Below are 22,325 nucleotides of genomic sequence, written 5' to 3' on the forward strand. Positions count from 1 at the left end.
CCAGCAAAGTCACAGGCTCAACCAATAGCAGAGAAGTGTGTGTGGTTGGCCATGTGCGTTTGCATTGACAGGCAGTGGTCACCTGCATTTGTGGGGACTCCCTTAAAACATGGTATCTCACCTGGGGGTGGTGTCATAACGTTCTGCATCACACACAATGTTGTGTGCCTGGTGCGTGTTCTGTCAGCTCTCTTTGGGTCCTCTCGTCACTTTCTGGATAAACTAACAAAACTGTACCAAAAATAGTTACCTTAACTCCCAGATTAAATCAACAGGAGACATCATGCCTCATTGTAACTTCAAACAGACATGATTTTTTATATTTTTGTGATCATCAGTTTATGAAGATGTACTTCAGATTTTTGGCTTTTTCACTTCCCTGATTTTTTAACTACTTGACTGTAGATGAATTCTCAAATTGACCATCATCATTTTTATACTGTAAAATATAACTAAATCAGGAGTGTAGTGGATAATGCAGAGATACAATATTTGTTACAATACTTGTTGAGTTAAAATAGGTGAGAAAACTCTAAGCCTCATTTCTCAGAACTAAGTTTACTTGGGTTTACCCTCCATGACACCCCTGAACTAAATGGTGCTTAAAATATATTGACAAAGATGGTAAAGACCATAAAGACTTGGCTTGGAGACCAGAGCAGCACGGGTTCAAGTCTGTACATTTTGATGTGTTTCTGGGCAGCATCCATTTCTCTACCAAACTAGAGCTTGAGATCTGTGCCCAAATCTGCATTAGGCCTTATTTCTCACATATTTCATGGACTCATGTGGAGTTCGGGCTGTACTATATGTATTTATTTATTTATCGTCATTTTTCTCCCCAATTTAGTCATTGCAAGTTCCAATTCCCTGCATGTATTGTCCCTGTCACTTCCAACTCCTGTTTGGTCCATACAGAGAAGCTTGTTAAGAAAAATGTCAGGCTGTGATCAGATTTGGGCTGAAATATGCTAATGAGGCTCAGCTTCAGGTCGGCAGAATTTTGTCGGCATCGGGCCTCAATGGGATCAACTTTTCAGGCATGATTAAAGCACTAGCCGAAACAGGCTCAGGCTTAAAAACACCAAATATACTGATCTCATATTGTATGTGTGTATCGTTCAGTCCAGTTTGTCTAATCTCCATATTAGGACCATGAATATATGTGCCAGTTCAACCTTTGGATGTTACAGGTTTCATGGCAATTCATCCAATACTTGTTGAAAGTTTCAGTTTGGATCAAAGTGGTAACCATGATGCTGTTATATCTAAAAATTACTCAATTATCACTGCAAAACAAAATAATTTGCTATATAGTAATATTACAATATTGCATAAAATATGTTTTTTATAAATGTGTTATAGTTTTATTTCTTTGTTCTTTAACGTCAAACTTTTCCTCATCCTTCCTGAAAAACTGTGTACTGCACCTGACTTTAATTGCCGACTCATGATCTATCTGAGTAAGTTCAAATAAAAAATTCCAATCAGCAAATTCATCACATTGTGTTGTCATGCCACTCCCTTTACATCAAACTGTCTTTCTCCCTCTCTCTCTCTCTCTCTCACTCTCTCTCTCTCACACACACACACACACACACACACACACACACACACACACTTTTTTTTTGCGTGTCCAACATCCTGGTTAGATAAAGGATAAACATCAAAACTAAAGGCAGCACCAAATGCTGTCTCATTCTGAGTCTTGCCTTTCTTTTCCTGTCTGTAGCCTTTCTTTCCCAGTTTCCTTTTTCTTATCTTCATGTTGTCATCATGAAGATAGTGACCTGTTTCTGTCTGTGTAGACATATAGATCAGTTTAATCCAAACATATCAAAGAAAAAACACATACTGGAAGAACTAGTGACTGAGTATGGGCAGAGATCCATGGGGGCTTTGTGTGAGCAGTGTGCACTTTGACCAGTACTCTTCTCAGAATAAGATGCAATTCAGGTAAACTATCTCCAATTATGTCAGTTTCTGGTTTCAAATTGCCTTCAGTAATAAAGACAATATCCTCAAAATGACCATAAAATTGAGAATATTATCATCCAGCCTTGTAAAGGTAAGTCTTAGCTCCCCTGCCTTTCCTTGAAAATGAAAGTATTCTAAAAACAAGCTCAGTTATTTTTAGCTTCAGTCTTTGACAGCCCTGAGCTCTGTTCTGTCAGCTGTATGCTGTCTGATGGTGTCTAAATTGGTTTCTTTGTTCATTTGACAAACAGCTGACAGCAGAGAGATCAAGATCACGTCTCAACACCTGGCTGGCTTTTTTCAATGTAAGTATCACTCCTAATGTTTTATGTTATGATATGCAAATATCACAAGCTGTTTTATGTTAGTTATCTGGAGATTTACTTTTATACTGAACATCTGAAAATGGTGTGCAGAAGCATCATGCCAAATTTTTTGGGGGGTGTGAAGGTAATTAGAAATAAGACATTATGGCACACTTATAGTCCAGTGTGTATGATTTGTAGGGCTCTATTGGCAGAATGTGAAAGAAATGGAATGAAATTTTCATTTTCACTTTCACATTTTCTGTTAGTTTCACCGCCACCATAGTCTCTCCTACATGCTTGGAAGGAGAGTGGGAGATGACCGGTAATCAGTTGGGTTGCGATATACAGCCTCACCACTGCAATAAATGCTTCTTCAAGCTCTATTCTGGGTCCCTTTTTAAAATAAATAATACAAAACATTCTTGTTGAATGTCTGAGAATGTCTGAATGAGTTGCTGCCTCTCTATGTTAATTTTTGTGTTATTATGTGACTTTAGTAAATCAAAACTAACCTTTTAAAACACATCAGTCACACAATAATACAAACAACCAGATCAAGGCAGCAGTAGACTGGCAGCTCTGGTATTCTATGCAGTAAAATGACTGATTTTGTCAAAAGAGTTTGGTTGGTTTGGAGAGGGTGATATTTGGCTTATATAACAGTGGTTTCCTGACAGAAAATGGTGTCTGATGGCAGGGGAAAGCAGTGAAAATATTATACCATATGCTTTTTCAATAAGCCTTTTTTAACTGGTTAGAAATAGATTTTGTTGCTGTCCACAGCAGAACACTGCTTAGCTTCTATGCCAGAAATGCTCTCTGCCTCTGAAAACTGGGGGTGTGTCAACCTCCATCTACTGTAGGTGAATAACTCACACAACCACATACCACCAGAGCACCTGAAACTCTGACACACATTGCCTTAAAACATATTTCAATTCAGATAAAATGTCTGAATCACCAATCCAACAATCTGATGGCTCAGTCTAACTGTAGCAGGCTTCATGGAGCTCTGCACTGCTTTGTCACAGACATACAGTCAGCATTTATTTCGCCACACCAGGAAGAGTTCAAAAACAGGGGAGACAGGGAAATAATTCCCTCAGGCTCCCAGATCGACTCTGAATCCATGAGGAAGTAGTGATCGCAAATTTCACAGTGTGTTCTCTTCCTTGCTGGTCAGAGAGACTCGGCAGCAGGCAGCCACTTCCTCCTGTGACTAATAAGAAGCCTCACACAGACCGGTCTGCCAGTCAGAGCGACTGACTGACTGACTGAGAGCGGCTCACACACAGCCAGAGAGACTCATGCCCTGATCCACCACTCACTGAATGTGTAAGTACAGAAAAAGACAGAGTCATGTGACTGTGGCTCTGCTGTTTGTGTAAAATGTGGACTCTCAATAGTTTTGTCTTGTTCAGACTTGTTTCATGTTTCAGACTGTGGGACACAGTCAGATTGTGTGCTTACTTGAGCTCAGCGTTAGCAGGAGCAAAGGTTGCTGGAGTTTTGGATGTGTGAAGCAACTAGATAGATAATCAGAACTCTTCATTTTCAGGGTTAAAAATGAGTGTGAGGTCCCTGCAGATGTACTGAATGTCAGCTCAGCAGCAGAGGATGTGGTTTGGTGCAGGTTGTAGCAAGCCTGTGCACAGCCCCTTGCAGAATGGATAAAAACATCTTCAACTGTAAAACCAAGAGCCAGTGTCCTGTTTATGATGTTTTAGTGCAGATAAGATATTTACTTGTTAAAGTTTAGTAGAATGAGGAAACCCTGACAAGGTTTGCATCACGTCTTTAGTTTTTTTTTCCTCATACTTGAAGGGTTTCATTGACATGTCAAATGCAGCAGAGGTTGAGTGATACATGACACAGATCAAAAAGACTGTAACAAAGAAAAATGCTTCAAAGTATGTTGGATATGCTTTGTCTGTAAACAAGGGAGGAGTCCAGCTTGTGTTTTTTAAAAAGTCGACACGCCTGCTTTGTCGCCGTTACAGTTGTTTTTCATTGTTTCAGGTGTAGTGCTGTGTTAAGTTTGTTAAAAGTTTTTGCACTCAGAATAGCTCCGCTGTGTGGGAGGAAACGTGGAAGAAGTGGGTTGAGTCATTCAGCACTCTAAAATACATCAGTGTGATCTCTCTGTGGCAAGTTCAGCACTGTAAAAAAATCATACAGGAACTAAGTGGAATTAGCTCATCTTTTCTCATTAACTCAACGCAAATATACAAGTTAATTCAACTTTAAATGTCTAATATTTATCAAAAGATTTGTCACAGCCTGGTTCAAGAGGAGAGGACGATACACAGGTTTAAAACTGTCTATGTAACTATGTAACTAAAATATAGAGGTCAACTAAAGCATTTTAAAGAGATAGTTCACCCAAAAGTGAAAATTCAGTCATTATCTACTCACCCTCATGCTGACTGAAGGTCAGGTTTAGTTTTTTAGTTCATAACACTCTGCTGGAGTTTCACAGGAAAACAGTGTTGCAGAATCTCCCAAACAATGGAAGTGAATGGTGACCAGTTTTCAAATAGAAAAATCCAAGTCTCCCAAAAGCCTGACATGTTGTTCACTTGTGCGTGCACACTGTCACAACACACACACACAGTTCAGACAGTGTGCACGCACAAGTGAAAGTGACATCAAGCTAAAGATCTCCAGTGAAGATTCAGGCTAAAAACATGGTTTAAATGACATCTTTCAAGCATGTTGGCATGTTCGGGCTTTAGGAGACTTGAATTATACCAGACGAGTAGTATGGAGACATTTTATGTTTTTATTCTGTTGTTTCTTTGTTTTCATTTGAAAACTGGTCACCATTCACTTCCATTGTTTGGGAGATTCTGCAACACTGTTTTAATGTGAAACTCCAGCACAGTTTTTGTGAACTAACAAACTAACCCATCCTTCAACCAGCATGAGAGCATGAATTCTTTTTACTTGAAGCCTTTTAACTTAAAACGATGAGTTGAATGAATGTGTTCTACAGAATCCAGTCAACTCATTAAATTAAGTTTCTAAGGAAATATGATCAGCATATCAGCAGATTTTCCAGCATGCATTGTTTGAAAATTAAAATTCTCCTGAGTTCCTCCTTTTTTAATACTTAAGTTTGAAAACATATGAAAACTTGTTGTGTCTCTAATACACTTTGAGACATTATGAACATGTTTTCAAGTATAGCTTAATTAATATCAAGTTCATTTCACTAGAAACTTTTTGAGTCATTACAAAATTACCTCAACTTGATTTTCAAATTCAGCCAAATTAGAAAAATTTAGGGCAGCCTGTATATAGTTAAAACAGAAAGTGTATTTTTACAGTGAGGGGGTTTCCATAAAAAGAGCAATAAAATATGTGTGGAATGGGGTGAGGCTCAACACATTAATACCCACACTCACATTCACGTCAGTTCCATTCATGTTTGTTTTGGTAACTGACCCTTATGACAGGAGGTAAATTTAGCACAGAGATCAGTGCAGACCCTCAGCTTCCTCTGTCAGTGTGTGTGTGTGTGTGTGACAGGGGCTTTCTTAACCAGTGTGACGTCAGCCAGTGTTTGTGCTTGCGTTGGCAGTCATGAGTTTGTGGTAAGCAGAGCAGATTCTATCAGTGAACACCAAACCACAATCAATGTGTCCGTAAAACCCCTGTGAGACCGCAGCTGCACTTCCTGTGTTTACACTGACAGAGGTTCACTCTGCCTCCATCCTCTTCTCACACCTGTCAACTGCTCTCAAACACAGGCCGTCGCCGTGGAGACGCTGATGAATCAGAATAAGGAGGCGAGGAGGATTCCCCAGACAGACAGTCCTGAGAAGACAGAGGAGAGGAGACATTCTGAGTCTGTGCCTACGATGGACCACCACCAGCAGCAGCAGCATGCCAAAGTGGAGCGATTTCTCAAGCTGGGTTACTCTCACAGCGACATCGTGAGGGTGCTGGAGAGCCTCCGCCACGACGCCCAGACCAACGACATCCTGGAGGAGCTGATCAAGACCTGCCAAACTCGCACATACAGCAACAAGAGCGTCCCAAACAGCCCCAAGCTGGTGCCCAGAGGCTGCAGCCCCAGTCCCAGTCAGCCCAGAAGTGGAGTAGACAGAGAGCCAGCGGCTGGCTTCAGACCAGTGGTTATTGATGGAAGCAACGTGGCCATGAGGTGAGTCAACTCACTACATCTATCATCAACAGTACTTGTATGTTTATATACAGCTGTAGTGAAAGAAGTAGTCATGTTTATGACCGGGGGTTACACTGATATAGCGTGGGATAAAAACTGATGCTTATCATACCATGAACATTTGCTTATCTATGGTTTTTAAATGTAATATAGGACATAATATTTTGTGAAATTATAATAAAGCATTTGTTCAATCAAAAAAACAAAAACAAAGGATATAAGGGTCATTGTAACTGATAATAATAACTGTGTAATACCAAACACTGTGATGCTGTGAAACTGTAAAATTGTTCTGAGACTGTTGAAGCCCTAATTTTACTTTATAAACTCTAGTGTGTTATGAGTGAAAGTCCCATATTCCAGATTTTACTTCAGTATTATCAGCATATCAGCATTATTTGGTAGACTGATGCATTTCTTAGTGTTATATTATTATATATCATATTATGATGCATAGTTCCAGTAATGGGGGAGCTAAGTGGAGCTCAGCTCCCCTGAAAAGGACGAGCTCCCCTGACATATTACTTTGAAATATGTAGGGGGAGCTATAAAACATTGTTCATTTACAGTGTTACAGTGTTGCACAAGAAGTCTCTTTATTTATAGTAAAATAAACACAAGTTTGTTAAACAATGTTTCAACAAATGTCCAGCTTTATTCTTTTACCATGTGATGTGGTATTCTGGAAGGGGTATGAAAGAGAAGACAAAATATTTTTTATTTTTTGCTCTGATTATTTGATTTTGAAACAGTAGCCTTTATTTTTTAGTTATTTAAAAAATAAGTGGTAGTGGCATTATAAACTGTGTATAGTAACAGTAGACTGTTTTTTGCAGTAACCCTGCTGCACACTTCCATATATACGTGTGTATGTGACTTGTTGTAGTAGCAGTGTGCACTGTAAAATAGGGCTCCACTGAAAGCTACCGTGTTATTTGAACCCTGCTATAATAATGATGTAACATTACCTCATTAAAATATTCATTAAGGACGGTGCTTACATTGTTCCAAATGTTTCCAACAATGTTCAAACAGAGAAATATATAATTTATTCAAGGTAACAGTGCGATTCTTGCTAGCTGTCGCTGGCTAGTTGCTAGCTGCTCTAACATCTGGGAAAATGCTCAGAGATGGAGGAAGTAAGCTGGCACATGTGACTAAATGTAACATGCATAAAACCTTAATACATTACTTTGCCCATGAACATGATTTCTGCCTGAAATGAATACATCATATTTTAGTCTGCAGAGTAACTACTGTTGTCAGATAAATACAGAGTCAAACATCCCTCTGAAACATTGCAGAGCAGAAGTATAAAACATAAAATGAAAATGCTCATGTAAAGTACCTGAAAATTGTTTTTAAGTACACCACTTGGGTAAATGTGCTTTCATTCATTTCCGTTTGTGTATCAGCGTCTCTATTTGTGTCAAATCTTGTTTCACTTCGCAGATTTGATCACACCACACTTCCTCTTTAAACATGTGGGAAGTAAAAACACGATGTGTGCCTGTGTATTCTTCTCTTTTTGCCCACCCAATTCAGCATTACATGAAGGGCAGAGCGGTCAGGTTGCCACCACTCTCACATATTTCACATCACATTTAAACTGCAGGTGACTCTTATCTTATCTAGCATGACTTGCAATATGTGTGAGACTAAAAGAAGTGAAATTCCTATTTCTTCTGATCTCATGGGTGGCACCTGTGGGAACCAATTTCTGCCAAAGTGATGGAGAATAAAAGATTTTGCAGGAAGTGTATTGCTGAAAACAAATACAAATATATATTCATATATATTCATCAAAATATACAAACTTTTCACATTAAAACAAGGAAATGTTCTCAACAAGAAAACATTATCATGTTATAACTTGATAAAAAATACATTATAACAGAAACTTTCACATTATAACAGAAAAAAATAATATATTGTTATAAGAAGAAATGTTTCATGTTATAACCTGATGGCTTAAAATACAAAACACTTCACATTATCATGAGTACTTATAATGTATTGTTATCATCTTATAACATAACAACAATGCATTAGAAAATTAACTTTTCACGTCATAACAACATAAATAGTATGTTGTTAGAAGAAATGTTTTGTGTTATGAAGTAATAACTTATTATAACATGAAATGTTTGCTGTTATAACGTGATAACTACTTTTATGAGGTTATGTCATGATAACATGCATTATAACATAAAAGTTTTACTTTCATAAGAATATAAATAGTGTATTGTTACAACAAGAGAAGTTTCGGGGGGGTTTTTTTCTTTATTTTTCATCACATTGGCAGGAATGAGCTTCCATACTTTAGCTGACTTACTTTGGGTAACAAGGAAGTTCTGAGTCAAAATTTGCTCATACAAATAAGGAGCAGGTGGAGGGTATGATATGAATTCAAAATGGAAAACAACAGAGAAATGTTTTCATAATACATATTCCTGTAAGGACATGAAGTTGAAAGAGGAAGAGGACTGAAGTATTTACTGTCACACCTTAAATCCAAGGTGAGATAGTGTAATTGCCGTCTGGTCTCAGGTGTGAAATCTCAGAGGCTGTGAGTGAGACTCTCTTCAGTGTTTCACTCTATGTACCACTACATGAGGCCCTCTGACACTGAAATACAACCTGAAAGTTTTTGTTTGTTTGGTTGTTTGTTTGTTTATGTGGTTATTAAAGGGCACTACAGTGACTTTTGTATGGCACTTTCATGAAGTGATAAAAAACATTTTTCCAAATCAAAGCAGCAGCAGGTGATATCCTGACATTTAGCCCGTGGTGTGACTCAAGCTGCAAAAACGTTTCCCATAATGCAACTCAATATTATCTTTTGTTAGACCCGCCCTGCTCGGGAAGCGCCCACATCTTTCAAACTTGCCGCCTCCAGTGTGTAACGCAGGCTTTCTTTTATGAAAACCAAGATTACTCAGACAATCTCACATCAGTAATTTTCTCAGACTTTGACTCCAGAGCCACAGAAGACGTTAAGCAACTGGTTTCACATCCATGACAAGTCAACTGACTCTGACATTTAATTTTTCTCAAGGGTTTACATGCAAAACATTTAATAAGATCATAGAAGATGAAGTGCTGTGAGAGCTTAAAGCTGCATTAATCAATATTTTCATATTAACAATGGATCATATGAAAGTGTGACAAACCCTCTCTCCTCAGCTTAACAATATGATTTACCGTCTTTTAGCTAATTATACAGAAGGTGAGAACAGCCGTACTTATAATTGTTTTTTTTTTTGTTTTTTTTAAATGCCATAAAAGAAAGAGTACACAACTTCTACACTGCAGGGCATGCTTTATCTCTGATAAACATTATTTTTTATAAAAGGAAGTGATGAGTTGGAGATCTCATCATAACAAAGCATTTGCGCAAGATAAAGAGATAAATTCAACTGTTATCATGAGAAAAACAAGTTTGTGTTCACAAAATAATTAACATGTAATCTTAAGATGCATTTTAAAAAAATATTGTAAGCACAGCCACTCCTGGCTTCCGTATCATTGTTTTGGTTCTGTGGTTGACATCTTTGTTTGAGTCTCTCTGTTCTCATCAGCTTTATTTCCATTTTAAAAAGTTCTGATAAACCCACTGTACACTGTCTACTCAGCTCTGGACAGCAGACATACACCGTTAGCAACTAGCTGGTGATCTGACTGATGCATTTAGCAGCTCAAGAACCAGAGATTTCTCCCAGGATTTTCCCACGAGAACAAACTGAGCTAAAATGGTTCTAAATATTATTATATTACATCCAGCAGATGGCCAGAAATGTTGCTCTGTGTCTGCTGGATGTGTTAATAGCAATAGTGGGTAGAGTACTACAGAACTATACTCAAGTAAAAGTACAATTATTCCCATAAAAAAATGATTCATGTAAAAGTGTAAATTACCATGTGAGAAACCTGCCCAAGCAAAAGTTAGAGTTACTTTTGATTTTAATATTTATAGAGTGCACTGCAATTGTGAAAGTAACATTAACGTTGAAGTTAGCATTATGTCAACTTAACTGTTTCTAAAAGCCCAGCAGACCACTAGCTACAAGAGAAGTGTAAGTCAAACCCATCAGTGATTAATGTTACACATGAAAAACTGACACAGCTAACGTTAGCTAGCTAACTACATTTTTACCTACAGTATGTGTAACTGTCTTTAATGTGCTTAGAAGAGTGATTTTAAAAGAGAGAGCTCACTGTTCTGTGTATAAAAAGTGTGGTCAGAGATCTGTCATCATTGTATCTCTGTCAGCAGACAGGTGGTGCTTATTTTTTCTCCAGACAGCAGTAACTTGTAGAGTTGCTAAATATACTCGAGTAAACAGTAAAAGGAAGTTTTTAGTTTTAAAAAGGAACATGAGGAGTACTCATCTCTGTAATAAAAGAAAAAAACTTTTTTACTCATGCATTACTTGTAACCCACCTCTAGTAAATAAGCAATGATTTGCTAACATAGCCATAACAACTGTATGAGGTGATGATATGTTGGGTAGTGTTAGCACAGTTAGTTCTCCACGATGGCTTATTGCTTCCTACATGTCTATCTGTTGGTTTCATTAGACAGTTTAGTTGTTGTGTAACTCAGGGACCCATGCAAGCAATGTAACCGTGACAACCTTGATTATATTTGAGAAGGATCTATAGGCTGCAAGTATAAATCATCAAGGAAATATGATTCACAGTAAAAGTAATGACCTGCCAATAAAGATACAGAGGGCAGATAGGTAGTGGATTCTGAATAAATCTATCTCATGCCAGGCCTTGTCTTTAGTACCTGTTGTATGTAAAATGTTTCACCACTTCCTGCTGATGGCAAGAAGGGGAAACCCCATGCGCGTGCAAACACACATACATACACGTACACACAGGTTTGACTTTCTCCTTCAGGCAAAACGATCCGGTTTTCTTCTTCAGAAGCTCCTCGGTAACAGCCTGGTAATGTGAGTGTTTCAGCTGGTTTGGATTTCAGAGAGCAGATATTTGTCAAATGAACTTGTATGTAACTGAGAGCAGGTCACACTTAGTGATCGTCAGGCAAGATCTTCAGGTTTCCCATGTTCATTTATTTGAGAATTTAAGGACTTTTTGATGATGTCAATCACGGTGCCTCAACACGTGGCCTCGAGTTTTCACTCAGGAAGAATCATATGTAAAAAATGTACTATAGAAAATAGCTTTTATAACTCTTCCTTCAGAATTTAATATTTTAGATAGTACTGAAAAAATGTAATATTTTAGAAAGTACTGAAAAAAAGACCTTGATAAGGTTCTCAACAACAATGCCACTGACAAATGGGGCGTGTCCAGACTTTTTTGGGGAGGCCCACTTAGGGGCACTGACTTATGCAGAGGTGGCACGATGTACGTGTGCATACACACATATGTCGGAATGGTGGTAATTTACCATTTCCCATATATACTTTAATTACTAACAATACAGTATCTTATAGTTTTTTATATTCCTGTGTTTAAAATGTTTACTTAAAAGATTAACAGTCCACAACAGAGTGGCAGCACACAAATATAATTAAAGCTTCCATACTTTATTTAAGTCCTCAAAAAGAAATTATACGTCAGGCTGTGAGTCTTCCAAAGTCATCCTCTGCACTCCACCATGAAAAGTTTTATTTTTTATTATTTATCATTTTTATTATTAATTTTATTATTTATTTACCTATTTGCTGTATATAGTTTTTTGCGTATGGTTCTTGATTTTATGAGTAAAATAAAGGGACTATAACTAACATCTTAAACTTATAGTGGTGTTTTCACAAAATAAAATTAGGCCACATATAAAAAAACAAAAAACAATGCACATGTAAAATAGGTAACAAATTTTGTTTATTTTCCTTAATGGATTATTAACTAATTTTTCCCTTGTTTTTTTTCTCTTTTGTTTCTATTTTAAGATGAGGTGTAAGTTTTCTTTTTCAAAAATTGTCTCCATTAGACAAAACAATGTCAAATGAGGCCCAACTAATGCCATTTCTAGGCTCAGTTAATCAATCAGTTATCAATAAATACATTTTTAATCAGTTAAATTCTTAATGGCAATTAATCTATTAATGATTCACCATTATCATCCTTAATTTAAAAATACTTATCAAACAGCTAGTTCACATGAAGGCCCCTCCTCTCCTGGGAGAGATAACCAATTATACTTAAGGATAATGGGGGCACTTGGGGTGGTGAATCAGATTTCAGGTGTGGCCAGTGGCTATGAACTGAGCTGGCAAATGCTGACAAACATAATGTTTTGATTTTGTGTGATAAATCTGAACTTATTTCGTAAGGCACAGTAATGTAAAGAAAGAAAATGAAGAATCAGAATCTGAAGAGAGACAAAGTCCAACTGTCTCCGTTCAATGTTACTCATCTCTGTGCATTTGCAGTCTGTTTTGCAATGTTTGACAGAGCTCTGAGCACACGCCTTGCAACACCTCTACTTCCTGAAAAAGGGAGAAGAGGCGTGAGTGTGCATAACGTGCAGAGAAACACAAAAGAAGAAGTCTTGTTTTTTCATTGCTGTTGTTGTTGATTCTGGCTTCTGTGTCTTTGTAGCCATGGCGACAAGAAGGTGTTTTCATGCCAGGGCATCCAGCTGGCAGTGAACTGGTTCTGGGACAAGGGGCTGCGGGACATCACAGTGTTCATCCCCCTGTGGAGGAAGGAGCAGCCACGACCAGAGGCTCTCATTACAGGTAAGATCAGCTGACTGAGCGGAGGTGGCACATGGGGTTAGATCAGTGTGTGTTAGTTTTGTTCTTTAGGACAGTTTAATCAGGGTTGGTGCGCACATTTTTCCTTAGCATGACCTCACCTCACCCAACTCTGACGTCATTGTATTACAACATGGCTGCAGTGGTTTACAGACAATAAATTTAATGTGTCAGTGACTGCTCATCAGGACGAACCAGACTTTTAAGCCTCATTTATGGATGGAACCCAACCCCATTCACTGTCTTTAGAGCAGAGACAGGTTCATTATAAAACCACACCATGCAGCACAGTGTTACAGACTCACAATAAATCCATGACTAGGTAAATTCTGAGAGTGGAACATATTAGATGTTGTGAGAAACTTCAGCACCTACTGACCCATCTTAAGTCTCACCCCCTTGGGCAAGCTTTGTAATTGTAATTTGTAACTTTCTCCTCGCTGTTTCCTGTACTCAGATACTGTACTGTAGTATTTGCTTGCTTGAGGAACATGTAAAAGCAACATATATCTTGATTTAGCAGGTAGCAAAACACTAGCAATCTAGCTAGTCAATCCACATCCATCATTGGTTAGTGTTTCACTAACATTCACTAACTTAAGATGTGGCTGTAGGCCTTAATGTTGCTTTTACAGGCAACATCCTTTAACCATATTCAAAATTTGGTTTTCTTTACAGCCTTTAGCATATCTAAGTACAGAAAACAGGAAAGGAGAAGGTTGACTGAGGTTCCAACGTGTACCAACTGTTACTGGAGTACAGACAGAAAAGAAGTAGGTGCTCTGCGATTGCAAACACTGAACGGTTTTCCATCTTGCTGCTTCACCCAACACAGCATTGATGTTACTTCCCTCTTGGAGGCAGTGAAACCACCCTTCGAAGTTGGTAGCGAACATGTTAGCAAACAAAATACTATTTACACAATCAGCAAATACAGTGCAGCATTAGCATTGTCCATCTGATGGATGATATTCTGATATCTTCTTTCCTCTTACCTCTGTTTTTGGTCTCCGCCAACTCCTAAAGGAAATATCTGGCTCTTTAGCTGATAAATTGGCAGTGTCCACCAGTTAATTCCTAGCTCTGTCTGTCCTCTCATTGCTGCTGGGCTGGTAGTTGGTTTATCAGAGCTGTTTCTCTGAAAACAGATGTGGCTGTAAACAAAGTTAGCTAAAGTAAACAAAATAGTTAGCTGAAGTCGGCTAAAAAGCTCCACAGAGCAGAACTGCAGAGCCAGGAGGTAATTCTCTGTTGTTTTGTCACTACAAGCGACCATTTTCACATTATTGATTCGATCTGTTGTTAACACTGTAAAAACTGATTAGTGCTGCTTAACATGAATCTGCAAACACTCCCTTTATTGTGTAATATAATATCATCAGTTCCCATACTGCTCTAAATGTAAATATTCCAGCAGAGTCTTTTTTGGACTTCTTGTTTGGTTAAGGCAGATGCTACATGCACCCATGGTGGAATAGTTATAGCTATGTAATATATAATAGTAATATAATAGTTATAGACTATTTACACCTGCGTGGCAGAGACAAACCATAATCTTTAACCAAGTGGTTTTGGTAGTAGTTTTGTAAGTTAATATTATCAATTCATCCTGTCCTGTAAAATTGATCTGAAACACTCATAGACAGAAAAAAAAGTCTTTATGAAATGATGCATTTTACTCTCAGCAGAAAAAACAAGTAGATTCAAGTGAAAAAGACTGAAGAAAGAGTGGAAGGCACAACACTGAGTGTGTGTCATTGAGCATGTTGAGACAGTGCTGACATGAGCTGGAAATATCTCATCACCAACAGTCACCAAATCAAGGAAGTAAAAAACTACAGCCTTTGTACCTCTGCTCAGGCATGTTCTGTGCCACTCTGGCATGTAACTGCTGACTGCTGGTGAAGTGCCACCCCTCCACCCCGGCTGTTATCTTCATCCTGTTTGACAGCCTAACCCTTGACGGAGGACAGCTGCAGCCAGCTTGGATTTACAGTGGATTCCAGTGGATTTCACCAAGTTTCACTTTGAAAAACAAGTACCAAACTGTCTGTGGAGACAACGAGGAAGTGTGAGCACCAAAACTGGCATCCAGCATATTGTTCATGTTGGATCAAGCCAGCTAAAAATAGCCACCTTCCTGAAACCAAGATCAGCAGTTTACTACAAGGAAGCATCATCAGTGCCAAGTGCAGTTTCACACCTTTTATGATCATGCTGTAAATGCCACTGTCAAAACAAGGATACTGAGATAAAGAGCTCATATGGGCTGCAACGTGCAGGTCACCTGCCTCGGGACAGGTCTGTGTATCTACAAGGACATGTTCTCCACTCATTTCAAATGCACCACTAACCTTGATAGATCAAAACACTAAAATAAGTTCAGCTTCATCGTTATCTATGAAAATCTCTCAACCTGCACCAGACCAGCCTTGTTTTTCTTAAATTAATATTTTCAGAGCTATAATGGCGGCTGCTGTCTTATGGTTATGGGACACAATCCTGCAAATACCATGCTACAAGTTTTGGTTTAGTTCGAATGTCTTAATTCTTTAGGACACTAAAGAAGATGTCCTTTTATACTACACAGACATCTCAAAAAATGAAGTTAAGACATTTTTCATTACACCTGTCTTTTAATGTCTTTTATCCATCTACGCTACTTTCATTCTTGAAGCAAAGTATTTCTAGATTTTAAAGTAGTTCCTGTAAATTCTATTGCAGAAAGAAAGTAGTTTTGTGGGTGATGGAACCATTTGCTGACTTGTATTCAAACACAAGAAACTACACATTTCAGATTTGACTTTGTTTCGTCATTCTTACCAATGTGAGGAGTTTCACTTGAAATCTTCCCGATTAATCACTGAATTTTACTGAAAACATTTGAAAAAAAAATCACTCTCAACAAATAAACAAAGGAATAATGATACAATTTAACATACAGTCAAAGAGAGGTGGGAGCAACTCCCAATTCCAAAAGTTTCGAATCCTAAACAAGTTAGAACTCACTCTTTACAGAGCCTCAACTTACTGTTCTTTGTGAAACTGAATGAAGTTGGAAGTTGTTGTGTCTCTAGCTATAATTTTCAACTCACACATTTTGAATGCTGCGTTCATTTTTTTGCTGACGACTGTGTAGTTTATGTATGTATACAAAATTATCTTTGGTATCTTTTTTTTTTTAACTGGAGCTCAGTAATTTAACATTTGTCCCTCATGATTCTCTGCTGCAACTTGATTGGCTGCTGCCTGATTGGTTCAAATAATGTGGATCTAGGGAGTTAAGTGTCAACTTGCTGAAAATGAATAGTGTTAATGTTAGTTGGTTCAGGAAATGAAGGGAATTGGCTTGATTGTGGAATCACACTTTTCAAATAAAAGATTTCTTAATCTTTGGGTTTGGGGGGAAGGCATCAAGTATTTTCATGTCACAAGGTTCAAGTCTGGGGTGCCCCTATTCCTCAGTTGGTAGGGCATGTGCCCCATGTACTGAGGCTGTTAGTCCTCTGCAGCAGCCACTGGTTCAATTCCTGCTTGCAGCCCATTTGCTGTGTGTCATCCCCCCTCTCTCTACCCCCTTTCCTGTCTCATCTATCCTAAATAAAGGCAAAAGCCCAAAAAATAAGGTTGAGTTGCAAAACTTTCTTGATTTTGTCAAGTCGAGTCTTAAGTCATCCAATTTGTGACTTGAGTCTGACTCACACCTCTGCTAACAACAGTTTTGTTTAAAAACTATTAATAATACTAACTTGATCATGAATGGACATCCCAGCCAATGTAAATAAATTTTCAGAAACTTCCTCAAGCAAAAGACTTTTTTTGTGGTTTACATTGATATCATTGTGTGAAGTAAGCCAACTGAAACCAAACTGAATCCAAAAAACACTATGACCTATGAAACTTCCGCCACAAATACATCTGCCATCAACTTCCTGAAAGCAACCTACCTAAAAAGATTTAGCCCTTAAAATCACAGGGCATCCTCAGAATTTTTGGGACCTAATAGTTACCAAGCTATCGATGGCTCAGGTTGAACTATGGACAGCTCATTTTCCAACAAGATATCATAGCTCAAAATGTGCTGAAGAAGACCATTAAAGTAAATTTGTTTTTGTTGTTGTTTTTTTTTTTTTGTAGATCAACACATTCTTCATGAGCTGGAGAGGAGGAAGATCCTGGTGTACACGCCGTCCCGCTGTGTCAACGGTAAGAGGGTGGTGTGCTACGATGACCGCTACATCATCAAGCTAGCATTCGAGTCCGATGGCATCATTGTGTCCAATGACAACTACCGTGACCTGCAGACGGAGAATCCCCAATGGAAGAAGTTCATCGAGGAGAGGCTGCTGATGTACACCTTCGCTAATGACAAGTAAGACTGATGACAGCTTTAGGCCAGACTTCTTCTGTACACTGGTTACGAGGAAGGTTCCTTTTGGCTTCAACATAACACTATGACAGATTTGACTGATGAGACCTGGTCCTGACAGTGTTTCTGTTCCTGGTGCAGGTTCATGCCTCCAGATGATCCTCTGGGTAGAAACGGTCCCACTATTGATGATTTTCTGCGGAAGAAGCCTTGGACACCAGACAACAAGCTGCAGCACTGTCCTTACGGTTGGTTTGTATTTCTGTTTTTACCCAGCAACACACACTCAAGTTACACTTCCTTGTACTCTCTCGGGCGATTAAAACAGCAACCACACAATGCACACAATACAATAAGAACAAGGTGACGAAATATGAAGTGTGTGACCTACATTTGGATCTGTGACATGCTCTACTGATTACTTAAACTACACAAAAATATAAATGCAACCTGTTTTTACTCCCTTTTTTCATGAGTCAGAGTAAAAGCACACAAAAGGTTTATTTCCCTCAGATTTTGTTCCCAAGTTTGTTACAAGCACTTCTTCTTTACCTAGATAATCTGTCCACCTGACATATGTGTAATATAGAGATGCTGATGAAACAGCCTGATTATTGCACAGGTGTGTCTTGGACTGTTCACAATAAAAATAACACAAATTTAACAAATTTGTGAATAAAATTTGAGAGACAAACTTTTGTGAGCACAGAAGAAGTCTTAGATCTTTTACTTGAACTCATGACCTAGAAAAATGGTGGCACTAGATGAAATATCAAGGAAACACCAGACCAGAGTCATTAGGGTTTAACCTTTGGCCAGTGTGGATAATTGTGCCAAATTTCAAAGTAATCCATGGAAAAGTTGTTGAGATATTTCATGTTGGACCAAAGTGGTGGACAAACACAAGAAAAACTATTTAACTTCATAACAGCATGAGTTATAGTAACCACAATGGCTGACCATCTACAGAGAAACTCCACAAAAAAGACCATATTGCAATATTGCTCACACTGGTTTTTTAAATTATCACACTGGTTTAGAACAGATTTCATTGGACCAAAATGTTTTCGCAAACCCACAGAGGAAGTAAAATTCCTGAGAGTCAGCTGAAATGTAGTCACCATGTTTCAAGCTATAAAATATCTTTGATTGCATTACTTCCTGACAAAAGTGAAAATCTCCATCTGCCTTCAATGAAACTATGATGTCAGTACAACATAATCTGAACTGGGACATACACCAGTCAGCCACAACATTACAACCACTGACAGGTGAGGTGAATAACATTGATCTTCTCATAACAATGGCTGCTGTCCGGGGAAGGCTATATTAGAAAGAAAGGGAACAGTCAGTTCTTCAAGTTGATTTGCTCAAACAGGAAAAAATGGACAAGTTTAAGGATCTGAGAAACTTTGACGGGAGTCAGATTGTGATGGCTAGACGATTGATCAGAGCAAGTCCAAAATAGCAGGTTTTGTGGGTTGTTCCAGTATGCAGTGGTTAGTACCTACGAAAAGTGGTCCAAGGAAGGACAACTGGTGAACCAGCCACAGGGTCATGGGCATCCAAGGCTTACTGATGCTTGTGGGCAGCAAAAGTTTGACCATCTGGTCTGAGCTCACAGAAGAGTTACTGTGGTGCCTACAATGGGCACTTGAGCATCAGAACTCGACCTCATGTTGACAAGGTGTTGACTTGGCCACCTAATCTGATCGAGGATCTGTGGGATGTGTGGAACAATAAGAGTGGAGTGGAGTGGAGGCTGACTGACTAACTTACAGGACTTCAAGGACCTGCTGCTAAGGTCTTGGTGACATATACCACAGGACACTTTCAGAGGTCTTGTGGAGCCAATGCTTTGATGGGTCAGAGCTCGCAGCACAGTATTGCAGTATTAGGCAGGTGATGTGGTTTTCATGTTGTGGCTGACCAGCATGTATGTTGACATATTTCATTTTGGACAAGAGTGGTGGGCAGCAAAACCTACTGGTCCAACTTGTTTAGAAAAGATTTTGCAACTCATAGAGAGTCTAAATCCCTGGAGGATTTTGAGTCAACTGAGAGTGTAAAAACTATGTTCCAAACTGTAAAATCTTTGACGTTGCATCACTCCTTTACAAAAGTGAAAATTTCCATCTGCTCATGAAAACTATGATGTTAATATAACATAATCTATTGTAAATCAAAGATTGGATGAGCATTCACTGTTACTATTAAAACTGTTACAATTCATTCTACCTTGCATTAACTGACTGAACTCAAATGGGGGAACTTTCCACCAAATTAACTCTGGTTCTTCAACCAGTTACTTTAAAGATTCTTGGAACCTTGGTCCTCTCTTGAAAACCAATCTGTATTTCCACCAGTTTTGAGCGGGAACCCTTATAATTAAGGATGCACTGTCAACAAAGGGCGTTGCACAGTGGACAACCAGTTGAATATGACAGACCCATTTTGGTTTCAAAGGAAAACCACTATTTTTCAGCTGGGAACCATTTTTCTGGCTCCAAATTAATTTATTTTTGGTGAAAATGCACCGAAAGGTTCAGAATTGGGCAGAAAGTCAGTCAGGGGTGTTTCCTTTCTCCTTGGTGCCTCCTTACTGGAACATATGAAAATTTCTGGAAGGTTATCTGTCATGAAGAGATTAGTTGAGGAATGAGTGACTCATCTGCCTGCCTGCCAGGGATTGGGCTTGACAGCCTCCCAGCTGACACAGTGAGACTTGGGTCCCTATAAAGTGTTCTGCAGTAATAATGTCTGCCTATGTACCAAAGGCACAAATAAAACTGGAGGTTACAGCTAATTTGTTTGCAGAGCCAAGTATGTTTACAGTCATGCAGACAGGACATCCTGTGTTGACAGCTTCTTGAGAAGAGCCCATCAATAACCTCTTATTCTTTCTTTCAGGGAAGAAGTGTACTTATGGAGCCAAGTGCAAGTTCTACCACCCAGAGCGAGCCAACCAATCCCAGCTTTCTGTGGCCGATGAGCTGAGGGCGCTGAGAGACCGAGCCAAGAACCTCTCACCCAAGCCAAGCTTGCAGGACACACAGTTCTACCCCACTGTGTATCAGCCAGAGCTCAGATACACTTCATCAACCCCTCCACCACCTCTCAGCATGGACGATCAGTCCCACAGGGCTTCACCTAGCGATCAGTTCTTCTACCAAAGAGATACTAGCAGCCCAAGAAGCCACCCCAACACAAGCCTCCACCATTGTCCGAGCCCAGATGGGGACGAGGCCTTCAGCTCCATGGAGAGCTCCATGTCCAAGCTCTTCATCCAGGATCTGCCCTACAGCACAGAGCACCCTCTGCACAGCTACAGCAGCGGGGTGGCCAGCTACAGCCTGAGCCACGATGACTACTCCTATTCTGGGTCGTTTGGCGGGAATGCACAGAGACCGTGCCGGAGTGGAGGAGGAGGTTACTACCCTCATCAAAATGGTTCAGTGTCCTGCGAGTGCCACATGTGCAGCCAGTGCAGCTGTGGTCATCAGCAGCACAGCAGGATGTCCCACCACCACCACCAGCCAGCGTGGGGCTCCTGCCCAGCTCTGCCTCCACATAACGGGGAGCATTCTGGGCATTTCCCAGAGAAGCACTACTTCAGACAGCTGTCCGACAGACAGAGCCACAGCTTACCGAGGGACCCATGGGGGCAGCAGGGCAGCCTCTCTGACGGCAGGATAAGCGGCCAGCACAATAGCCTGTCCAGCGAGCAGAGGAAGGGTCTGAGGAGCCAGCTGAGCACCCTGTTCCCTCAGAGCACAGTGGAGCAAGTCATGAACGCTTACCCACACATCTCCGACATGTCCAAACTGATCACTCTCATCCAGAGCAACAGGACCAGCCACATCTCCTTCTAGATCAGAAAAACTCATTTTAACTTAAACTCAGCCCACATTGGCGTTCTCATCCCAAAAGACAAAGATAAAATGTCTATTTTTCTTCAAATGATGGTGAACTCTTGCTTGAATATATTCCAAACTTAACCCTTTATTTGAAGCATTAAAAAGTGACTCAATATGAGAAGGTTTTGAAAATGTAGCAGACTGAATGTTGTCTTTATCCTAGTATAAAAGTGCAATGCACTATGCTCCATACACGCTACTTATTGTAGCACTGATAAAAGTTTTATCAAAGCAGCATATGTTGTTTTCTCATGTTGCCTCAAAATGAGGACCTCTTATTACACTATTATGTACTTATGTAAAGAATGTCTTTGACCAGTTTTTGATATCAATTTTAGAGGCTTGTATTTTTGCTGCTGCCTGAGAAATAAAAGCACTCAAATCACTCTGGATATGTGTCTTTGATCTCTGAACATATGAAATTGTCTTCATGAATGTGCTTATATTGCATTATAGACATGAGCATTATAGAAATTGTTACCAATAAATCTTCAACATATTTAAATTAACTCTAGAACTGCTCCTGCACTGCTATTTGCTGGTGATGGTGGTATAAAGCATTAAGAACGTTGAACATAAAATACACTGTCCACCACCCATAATGCTTGTGTTGTAATGAATGATTATAAATGTTTATGAAACATTTTATTAAGCTTTATAAATGTGTTATAATCTTTTATGAATGTACAGCAGCAGTTCTAGTGTTGATTTAAAATATCTAGACTTATCTGTAACAATTGCAAATGCATTATTATTATTTATATTGACTTGACAACACCATGTTATGCCTCTATTTTAATGTATTCTTAGTGTCACATTTTGCTA

The 22,325-nt window shown here is 39.1% G+C and overlaps 1 protein-coding gene across 1 annotated transcript; it reads left to right on the forward strand.

Annotated features, from left to right (window-relative positions):
* Nucleotides 1-3,464: 3,464 nt before the first annotated feature.
* Nucleotides 3,465-21,884, forward strand: LOC146313850 (uncharacterized). Its single transcript, XM_084737943.1, has 6 exons — nucleotides 3,465-3,620; nucleotides 6,038-6,453; nucleotides 13,057-13,196; nucleotides 17,352-17,586; nucleotides 17,725-17,831; nucleotides 20,494-21,884. The coding sequence occupies exons 2-6, from the start codon at nucleotides 6,059-6,061 to the stop codon at nucleotides 21,453-21,455; spliced, it is 1,839 nt and encodes a 612-aa protein (XP_084594069.1). The 5' UTR covers nucleotides 3,465-3,620; nucleotides 6,038-6,058; the 3' UTR covers nucleotides 21,456-21,884.
* Nucleotides 21,885-22,325: the final 441 nt, after the last annotated feature.

Source organism: Lutjanus erythropterus, chromosome 15 (genome assembly GCF_056507025.1).
Source record: "Lutjanus erythropterus isolate fLutEry1 chromosome 15, fLutEry1.hap2, whole genome shotgun sequence".
NCBI lineage: Eukaryota > Metazoa > Chordata > Actinopteri > Lutjaniformes > Lutjanidae > Lutjanus > Lutjanus erythropterus.

Bases quoted from the DNA above. Each gene is read 5' to 3' on its own strand.
- LOC146313850 (XM_084737943.1), top strand. From the start codon at position 6,059: ATGAATCAGAATAAGGAGGCGAGGAGGATTCCCCAGACAGACAGTCCT. The intron at 17,587-17,724 runs GTAAGACTGATG...TTCCTGGTGCAG, and splicing joins TACACCTTCGCTAATGACAA to GTTCATGCCTCCAGATGATC. The intron at 17,832-20,493 runs GTTGGTTTGTAT...TCTTTCTTTCAG, and splicing joins GCTGCAGCACTGTCCTTACG to GGAAGAAGTGTACTTATGGA.